This window comes from Xiphophorus couchianus, chromosome 4 (assembly GCF_001444195.1).
Source record: "Xiphophorus couchianus chromosome 4, X_couchianus-1.0, whole genome shotgun sequence".
Taxonomy (NCBI): domain Eukaryota; kingdom Metazoa; phylum Chordata; class Actinopteri; order Cyprinodontiformes; family Poeciliidae; genus Xiphophorus; species Xiphophorus couchianus.
Window position 1 is genome coordinate 29,232,853 of NC_040231.1, and position 10,295 is coordinate 29,243,147.

Genomic DNA, 10,295 nt, shown 5'->3' on the forward strand with positions numbered 1-10,295 from the left:
TGCAATAAAGTCAGATGATCTGTCTGTGTTTCATTACCGTCTCCTTAACTGGGTGGTTACCCGTTTTGACTGGGACTCTCGTGAAAAAGGGAGCTGAACTCCTCTGTGTCTTCTGTTGCGGCAGCTGTTTTTAACTCCAGAATGCCACTAAGGAGGCCGGAAAACAACAACTAAGGAGAAAAGCATTAATTTCGGGGAACAACACATGGTCAAAAGAAATGATCGTAAAATCTGGAGAATGCATGAAGTGTGGCTTCTACAAATGGAAAACAATGCTTAAAAACCTTCAGAAGCAAAAACAACCTGAACATTCATACAATGAAATTCACCTGGACTCAGTCTCACATTAACTGGATTCTTTTTTTTATTTAAGTAATGAAATACAATATTAAATTGATATAAAATCACTACTTGCTGTATATCCTTTCAAACATAAATCTCATCACAACATTTAACAACACAACTAGGCAGTGAAAGCAGTGTAATTTATTTATTGAAAATTGTCTACAGTACAGTATAAAAATAGCTTAATTTCACTAATGGCTACAGAGTCGGCTAACAGTTTCTAAGAGGGGACCCAGATGTTGCCGTGAGTGTCCGGTTCCTGGCTGTATGGGATATTCCAGATCCATGGCTGGTCTGCAGAGAACAGAGGGAAAAGTAGATGAGAACATGTTGTGAAACAACAACTTTGACTTATAAAACCAAACGTTATCCCAAGTTGCACTGTTTGTCTTAGATTGTTTTTAATATGCTCACATACTAGTTTAATTGTATGCTGCTGTCTAGATTGAAGATGGAGATGACATTCACTCCAGTGAGAAAACTGAAGAGCGCAGCAATTCCTGCTTTTATTAGAGGTCTCCTCTCATGTGTATGCATACAAATTCAACGTAGAGTTGGAAAACATTTGTAATGACCACAGAGTTTGGACTATGTTTGATTAGTTTAAAGTTTATCTAAAGAAACCACTAAAAAAAATTTTTTTGTGTGTGTTTTGATGAAGAAATCGCTGCTTTGGGGGTGCACCGATTGCATTTTTCTCTCTGATTACCCATCTTTAAAAAAAACACAGATTGTTTTGTCTGAAAAGTCGTAACGTTGACAACAATTGTTAACCACGCATGTGCAGATGTCAGCTGGTGGGCGGGCCAGTAGGTGAGATCTCTCTCACGGCAGAGCAAAAACGAATAGTGAATGATTTTCAGACCTTCGCACAGATAGATATGATCAGTGAATAAAATCGGTTTCTCATATAACCGATATCGCCATCTCACAAAATGAAGCAAATTGGGGCTGATATATTGCTGCACCCCTACAATACATGTTTGCAAAGTTAAATGATTCACAAATCTTTAATTGTGTTTTCATAAATGTAACTTAAAAAGGTCAAATACAGCCCAGACTCTTTAAATAGAAGTAGTCCATTAATATAGAACTAAATCATGGATTTCAAATCAGACACCAACTTCAGCATCATCAACCACCTTTGACATATAGTTTGTTCACCACATGGGGCGCCCACGCCAGCTGACTGTATATGGAAAAAAGTAGGCCTGTCACGATAGCAAATTTTGCTGAGGGATTAATTGTCTCAAAAATTATTGCGATAAACAATAATATTGTTTGAAGACCTTTTTACACTGATTTAATAGAAATGACATAATAATCCATGCGATTTCCTGCCAAAGTTAGATATACTTTATTTTCAAAAGAACACTAAACGCTGGAACTGATAAACAAAATAAACAAAACAACCAAAAACGAAAATAAAATGGTCTCCATTAACAAAAAACGCACTTGAAAAAAAAAAAACTAAACAACATAAAGCCAAAGTGTAAATAAATACTGCATTCAACCAAAAGAGGGCAGATTATGAAGTGTGTATATTATGTTGCCCTTCAGTAATAATTAGATTTAAATAGAGAAGATGGGCACATCCACTACCTGATGCAATAGTTCACACTACACGATTTTTTGCTCCTATTTTTCCCCTTACAACAATCTTAAAACGTTGATCTTTCTAAGATTGTGTGGTGTGTTACGGTAGATCATCCTCCGATCTAAATCAGGGTTTTTCCCCGACTGGGAGCTTTAACTCCACCTGTTCAATGTGACAGGCAGCCAATCAGAAAGCGTTTTTCTGAGGGGAAATTACGTCGGGGAATCCCAAACAGCTGACACGGCAACCCGAAGTCCAGTGGACATTGGAGATGATATGTGGAAACAACATTAATGTTTATTCAACATGCAAAGAATATAGAAATGACAAGGGGAGGAGTTGGAGCGAAACCAGTAACTTTTCAGCTGTTCTTCGTTAACGTGACGTAAATAGGTTATAATGATTTTCATTCAGTCAGGACTTTACGCTGACACTAGCCACATGCATTGCAGGTAGATTGTAGTAAAGCATTGATTAATGCCTGGTTTTAAAATTAGTTCACTGGACTTGTAGCCATTATTTTGTGCCCATTGTTGGACACCACACGGCAGGAACGAACCGATCGAACCGTTATACCTAGGATTTCTGTCGGCTAATGTTTGATCTGTCAGGTTTTGAAAATGGGCCGACAATCGGCCGACAGCTCTAAGATCGTGTAGTGTGCGTTGGGCTTTACACTGAGGAAGGGAGGAGTCAGTGGAGAGCACCGGAGCAGAGCCTTTTTTTCCATTCAGTGTCATTAACAGAAAGAGAAAAAGGCCGGAAGAGGCGATAGTGCCGATAATTAAAATGACGTCGATAGTTTTAATTTATCCTACGATTAATCGATTTATCGTTTATCGCGACAGGCCTAGAAAAAAGCAACAGAAAATCCTTCAGGGCCCAAATGATTATTTATTTTTTTAACCATTTTTGCGCCCCACCGACTCTGCCACCCTGAGTGGAAAGCCAATATGGCCAATATCAAAACCCACTAATGTTGGAATTAGAGACAGTATGTCTGTTCAAAACACTCACTTTTCTGTATGCAGTTACAAAAATTTGTTAATACACCCAGAGCAAATATTTGTACCTGTTGGCGAGTAGCTGGTAGGCGGAAGGTCAAAGGGCACCGGGAATCCAAGCGTAGATGAGGAGGAGGCAGGAAATGGATTGGTATCGATGGGGAATGTCTTCATGCTCTGTAAAAACACAACCTGGAGTTAACTCCATGTAACATGTGGCTTCTCTGCACTCTATTTATCATTTGCACAGCAGGATTATCATGGTGGATTAAAGCTGTTCTTTATTCCTACTTACGAACGCTGACGGAACGTAGAGGACTCCCAGCTCATAAGAACGCACCATTATCTGCGTGTTGTTCTTCTCCATGGCTCCCCATGCCGCCTTGGACAGGTTGGCACTGCAGCACACGTCCATACAGTCACGCAAGAAGGGACAGATCGATGCAAAACGTGGATCCATGCATATCTGATCAGAGGTAATGAAAACGAGGAGCGGCGGCGGCGTGAGCCTGCAGATCTGCACACGCACCTGGTGACGAGGAACCAGAGGAGCTGAGTGGAATCCGGTGAAACCCTCATGTACGTCTTGATGTGTGGCATGGCGTGAGTCCTCCCCGTCCTCCTCGCCTTCCAGCAGCTACAGAAAAAAACACACACACACACACACAGAATTATAAGATTTCAATGTTATAATCAGAGAAAAGAAAGGCGCACAGCTTGTTACCAGAAATATGAGCTTTTTAAAGCACAAAATGAATATTTAGTTTCATTTGTTTATTTACTTGAACTTTAATTGAAATGTAGTTCGTTTGACTAGAAAGTCCAGTTCATTTAGGGAGGTGTGAATGCACAAACGAACTCTGTTTTCGGTACGGTTGAAGTGAACTCTGGTGCGGTTTAAATGCATGTGTGGACACGAAGCGGACCGGAGAGCGCTCCAAAAGGAGGAAGTGGACGGTAGAGCAGTGCATTCTGGGTGAATAGAGCCAAAACAAGTGCATGAGTCTCAAGTTACAAGAAGAAATGACTCATGGTCTTTAAAAAAAAAGAGAAATCCTACAAACGGTAACACCTGATGCCTCTCCATTTTAGTTTACATTTTGTGAAGAAGGAAGATGCGCTGTTCTTCTTTTGAGGTTTTTATGTCGTTTCGTTTCCTTCTGTCGTTCTGGGTGCAGCGCCACCATAGGCGAGGAGGTGAACAAGCTTTTCAATTTGTTTAAATCGTTTGTTACATTTTCAGCTGCTCTGGTTTGCTTTCACACTGCAATGTGTCAAACGTCGTAATTTTGATCCCCAATCGAACCGAGTCTACCGGACTATCAGGTGTGGAAACACCCTTAGTCTGACGTGAGACTGTTGTTGTGATCACCAAAAACGGAGAATAAAAATAAAAAATGAGTCAAATCCATATTAGTTCACCAGAAATGACTGACAGCTGTGAGCTTGCACCAGGAGAAGTCGGCTTACTGGAAGTAGGAATGGAGCCACATCTGTTTCTGAGCCGTCTGGATGCTGTAAGGAAGAGAGCCTCCAGCTGGAAACAAAACATGAGGATCCGTCTGTCAGAAACCCACGTCAAACATAGACACTGAAACAATACTATTTTATGCTGCTTTGAGACCATTTTCAAGTAACGTATTGATAAAGGCATAATAACAATGCAAGTTATTAAAGACGGTTACATTTTATTATTTTTAAAGAATTCTTAATGCTGGAGGTGGAAGATATTTCAAATATCCAAAATAAAGCATGACAACCAAAAACAATAGAATCATGATGTCTCCATAAACAAAACTGTCTTTCAAAAAAATATTAATCATGAAAAATGGAAATTATTGAGCTCATTTTAATTTATCGTGCAATTAATTGAGTCATTGCTTATTGCAACAAGCATACTGCAGTGACATCATTTATGACTGATCAAGAAATCTGACACTAATCTGTACCATGGCAAGAAATAAAATGAAAAATATCCAGAACTTCAAAGTGCGAGCAGAACATTTATTTTCTCATTTTACACAAAATGCTACATTTTTTTTAAAGAACGAATCTCAACTCCATCTAGTTTAAGCATCACATCAATGTTTCAACATTTCACAGGTAAGGACTCACCTGGGTAACCTTCCAAACTCGTCCTCACATCTTCTACTGACGGGTAGAGCTGCAAAGTGGCATCACATCGAATTATTCCTAAAGAAATTTAAAGCTGACCTTCATGTATGTAGGATTAGATAAACTTAAAAAAAAAAAAAAAAAAGCCTTTTTAACATTAAACAGAAGAGTTAACACTTCAGGAACGAACCAAATGAACGGGAGGGTCTGATCGGAGGGAGGATTTTCCAAGTGTGGTCAGCGTGCGCTGAAATTCCCCCGCCAGCCATTTGGTCTTATCCATCCCCATGGAGCCGATGCTGGAGAACTGGCCAATCACAGGCCACTGTTCCTCGTCTGGAATTGGATTTGTGTGATCATACAGCAGCTAACGGGGGGGAAAAAGAAGAAGCACAGAGGAAACCAAAGGCTCGTTGGGCGAAACAATGTGGGAGTAAACAGCTTGAAGAAAGATACACTAAATCACAGTAGGGTGGGGTGTGAGAGGAGGTTAGTGGGATGTAGCAGAAGAAAGGGAGGACAGTCTCCACCTTCCTGAGCCTCAGGTGGCCCCAGCGCTCCATGTCTGCGCCGACGTATCTCCCCGGCGTGGAGGCGACCAAATAAACTCTGAAAACAGAACGAGAGAGGAACGTTTCTGCCCCGCCTTCGACCGCAGCATCGTCTTACAGTAAAAGCCCTGCTGTGGATCAAAACGTTCATCCCTCCGCTCGGCTTTACCTGGTCTCTGACAGGTCGTGCTCTTTGATCCGCTGGATCCACTCGTCCAGTTCTGGTGCGCGGTATGACGCCAGGTACTCCAGCAGGTCCCGCTTGAAGAAGGTGGGCGACTCCCCTGAACTCTCGCTGCTCCCCTCTGGTAACCGTGGAAACAGAGGACTCATCCACATCCTAAGGCCCAAAAAAACCCAACCAAACAAAAAACAAAACAGATTTAGCAGCAAACTTAATAAATGTTAACCAAGATCTTTCCTTCCCAACAACCCCTAAAACACCTACCCTTGCGTCTTCTGATACCAGTCCGCTCTGATGAGGTTGGAGGTGAGGATGATGACTCTGAAGCCTTCCTCATACCACAGCAGCATCATCTTCCTGCACGATAAAAACGCGGAAGTTTACAAAAGTTTCGTTTCAAATCTCAGTGGAGTCCAAACAGCAACGGCAATGATTTGCTCCGACAGCTGCGGGAGTTGATGTGGATGGGAAGGTTTTTATTTCATTTTTCAGGGTGAGATATTCACACACAGATTCAAATTCTCTCATATCGTAGGTGAAACACATAGCATACCTCATTTTTTTAACCTGGTTATTTTGCCTTTAATCTTATAGCAAGTATAACCACAAACATCCCAGGATTTTGAGAAAAAAAATCTGAAAAAAATATTAAAATTCCTTAATTTGTTGTTGAAAATGTTGATTATTATTTTTTCCACGTGTTCAATCTGTTGCCCCATTTTACAGCACAATCCACAGCAGGAGATCCATCCTGCTCACAGCCATGACCAAGAAACTGAAACTTGTAATTCCCTGTAGAATTATTATAGGATTTTTGTATCTACCTGAACTAAGTTTATTGTGGAGTGGGTAAAAAAAACACAAAAAACACAATAAAATAAAATGTCCTATTTTTATTTTTTTAAATTGGTCTTCATCAAAACTTGGCCTGTTTTTGGGCCAAGTTTGCAAAAAGGTTTAGAGAGAATTGGACTGGAATTATTTAAAACAGCCATGCAGGAAGAGAGAGATTCTTACGTGTGGTGAGTTCCAAAAGCAATGTCCAGTTTAGCCTGAAACATGAACAATTTTCACCTTAAGATGAAGACGTTACTCAGAAATCTGTCTCTACAGCCGCTGGCGTCGCTGCGGGGTTCGTACCTGGCAGAAGCGAACGTGTGGGAAAGGCTGGCCCTGCTGAAGGAGCCGTGCCTTGGCCTCCCGCTTGTCTCCATGGACGATCAGAACCGGACAATGTCTGAAAACCAAAACAGAGCCGTAAAATCCCTGCTGCAAATAACACATCACTTTTTACTAGATAAACAATTGAAAACCCCCCAAAAGAAAACGGGCTAATTTTCAACCAAGAGCTTGTATTTGCTCATTAATCATATCCTAAGTAGAATGTGGGCTTCACAAACTCGTCTGTTTGAAAAAGAATAAAACCTGAATATGTTGATTAGACAAATAAGAAGTGGAAGTTACCTGAACTCTGATGGGAACTGCTTCACCATCCAGGGAATATCGAAACAGTAGTTAAACTACAAAAGACAAGAGCAGAGGTGTGGTAAAGCCTGGAAATTTGTTAAACAAGAAAAAGCTTTGGTGTTTTAAGTAAACCAAATTTTCATTTAAAAAAAGAAAAGTCTAAATGGCATCATAAACAAATGAGTTACTCACCTGGACAGACTCTTTCAGGTTCCCGAATAATGGGGACAGAATGTCTGCAGAAAAGATGTTGTATTTGTTAGATAAATAACGGACTGTATATAGTGGAGAAATATTCAGACCCTTAAAGTTTTCCCATGTTACGACTAGATTATTGTTTTGTGATTTTATGTGATTGGCCAACAGAAAACAGCACATAAATGCAAAGTAGATGGAAAACGTTACATGGTTTTCTACATTATGTAGTTTGGTTTATTCGTTTAGTTTCAAACGTATTCACATTCACAATTCAAATAGCTTAATATAAATGTTATTTTTGTTTGAAAAGGAGGTAGGAAGAAGTATAAATTTAGTTAATCCTGCTTAATCCATATATGCTCTTTACTCACCTCATAAGGACTGATGTATTTATAAATGATAAAGAATAGTAATAATCCGTTGACAATAAATCCGTAACATATTTTGTGACAGACACGTGATAAACATCAATGGACAATAAATTTGATATAATATTCACAGAACCCGGGTCCAGAGCTGCACAGGATTCTGGGAGATGTAAGCTTGGATAGGCTTTAGTTGCTCAACCAGCTAAGCTAGGTTGGTGGCATCAACTAAATTACTTATTACTCTTTTGTTGCATAGCAACAACCTCACAACTGTTTAATAATAATAATAATAATAATAATAAACAACAAAGAAACAGCTTGGAGAGAAAACTGGGGATAAAACAGGAAAAGCCGCGACACCGGTTTGGCAGTATTTCAGATATTTCATACAAAAAATCTAATCAATAATTATTGATTGATATAAAACGCTGATATCACGATAAGATTTTCACCCGTATCGTTCAGCCCTGCGACTGTAACTGGAGAGAAAAAGTTTGACCGAAGGAATAGAAACAAGGTTATAGGTTTTACTTTTCTAACTCTGATTCAGTCCAGCCAGCAGCCATACAATGAGGCAGCTAGAGGAATGATGAGTGAACTCCTTCCTGTCAGATTTGCTCTCAGCAGCCTCACCTCTGATGTGCAGCGCTCCGCTGTTGAACTTCCTGTCCAGCCCTGTGACTTTGTTCAGGTAGAATCTGTAGATGTCATTAAGGCAGGGAAAGGACGCCTCAAAGAAGTCGTCCGGCTCGTCTGTGTAGTAGAGTCGGCCGTGGGGACTTGGCGGACACTCGCTCTCCTTCTTCGGCTTTTTCGCCTCGCCGTTTGGCGCCGCCCGGTTCGGCAGCTTACTCCGACTGTTCCTTTTCCCTTCTGCGTCGTCTTCGTCGTCGCTGTCTGAGAGAGCCCAGCCGGAGCCGTCCGAGGGCTCTTTCTTCCGCTTCCAGCTCAGCGACGGGCTGGTTTGGAACTTGACTGGGTTCCTCTGGTTCCTCGCTGCCAACTGTCTGGCCTCAGAACCAACAGCGAGAGCGGACACAGGGGCGCTGTCCGGTTCTGCTTTCACCTCCGGGGGAGCTGGTTCTGGTACCGGAGAGGGAGACCCGCTGGAGACGACGTGACTGGACTCAGCTGGTCGACGGGACTTTGGTGTTGCGGTTCCCGAAGAAGGAAGAACTTCATCGTCGTCGTCGCTGCTGGAGACGGTCCACTTGCCATGCAGACTGTCCTGAGACATTTCTGAAGAGACACAGTGAGGAGGAGAAACATTTCATTCATTTATTTTATTTCACGCAGGTTTTTAAAAACAAGTAACCAGTAGGACAAGAGAAAACATACAGTGCATACAGAACCAGGAACAAAATAATAAGCTTACCACTTTTTCATAATCTGTGTCATATAGCTACAAATAAATAATTAAAAAATATTTTAAAAAATAATGATTATAACAGTAAAATAACAATAATAATCTGGTGGTAATAGTAACATAGAAGAAAGGAAGAAACTTTTTTGTTAATTCCTTTAATTTTGTATTTATTTTTAAACTGGTTGATGCTTGTGAACACGGACTATTTATATTTTTATTACTAATATATCTATAGTGTTTGTAGAAGAATAATTACTTGCATTTTTAGACATACTTTTTTCAATTTATCCTAGACTTATTTGTATATAATGGAGGTTAATAGTAATATTTCTACTTGAAATTCTCTTTTCTCTTCTTCTATATGTAATGTCCCTCTGTTTTCACTACTGTATGTTTATTGATCATATGTATTTGTTCAATATAAATACATAAAAATCCTGCAGTAAACAAAGCGTTTGACGCAAGTAACACTAATATTATTTGCACATAAAGAACCAACAATAACAAACAAATTTCTGTCTAATTATTGCATGTAGCTTTATGTTTGAACACAAAGCTACCTGCAAGCTATGGAATGGACGACGAGCAAAAACGGAAAACAACAAAAATCTAAGTAATGTTACGTTAATCTTCAGAGTTCAGTGTCTTTCTTACCAAGTCAGAAAAATGAGAACGGGCACAGGTCCACCACGCCGCACAAAAACGAACTGCTCTGCCAAACTTTGTTTTAGTGTTTAAGAAGCGCTCTGCAGAAAAACGGGACGTACTTGAAACGACTCCGGTCGGAAATAGCAGTGTTTGTCTTCAGTTCCGCCTCAATTTTGAACACTAGCAGATGAAATGGAGGCGATATATATATATATATATATATATATATATATATATATATATATATATATATATATATATATATATATATATATATATAAAACGGCTTTATTTATTTATGTATCGACTTGTTTGTTAATTTTCTTGCAATAGTTCCAGTAGTAAAACTCTTGAATTTAATTGATTAATGTAAGATTTCAAGGAATATGCGAGTTTAAATTGCAAAAGTGGAAAGAAAACTCTTCATATTTGGTCGTTGTGTACAGTTACAA

At 39.8% G+C, this 10,295-nt stretch overlaps 1 protein-coding gene across 3 annotated transcripts; it reads right to left on the minus strand.

The window, feature by feature from the left end:
- Positions 1 to 471: 471 nt before the first annotated feature.
- Positions 472 to 9,992, minus strand: tdp1 (tyrosyl-DNA phosphodiesterase 1). Of its 3 annotated transcripts, none has more exons than XM_028016074.1 (16): positions 9,850 to 9,992; positions 8,463 to 9,068; positions 7,456 to 7,499; positions 7,261 to 7,316; positions 6,937 to 7,033; positions 6,814 to 6,848; positions 6,061 to 6,153; positions 5,782 to 5,952; positions 5,592 to 5,670; positions 5,252 to 5,428; positions 5,062 to 5,110; positions 4,417 to 4,483; positions 3,476 to 3,583; positions 3,287 to 3,344; positions 3,015 to 3,123; positions 472 to 639 (listed from the first exon to the last, which is right to left on the minus strand). In XM_028016074.1, exons 2-16 carry the CDS (start codon positions 9,064 to 9,066, stop codon positions 566 to 568), a joined length of 1,821 nt encoding a protein of 606 aa, XP_027871875.1. In that variant the 5' UTR covers positions 9,067 to 9,068; positions 9,850 to 9,992; the 3' UTR covers positions 472 to 565. The 3 variants fall into 3 exon arrangements, with proteins under 3 accessions (XP_027871875.1, XP_027871873.1, XP_027871874.1); XM_028016072.1 differs by having other exon boundaries at positions 3,242 to 3,344; XM_028016073.1 differs by lacking the exon at positions 9,850 to 9,992 and adding an exon at positions 9,205 to 9,232 and having other exon boundaries at positions 3,242 to 3,344.
- Between the last annotated feature and the right edge of the window lie 303 nt (positions 9,993 to 10,295).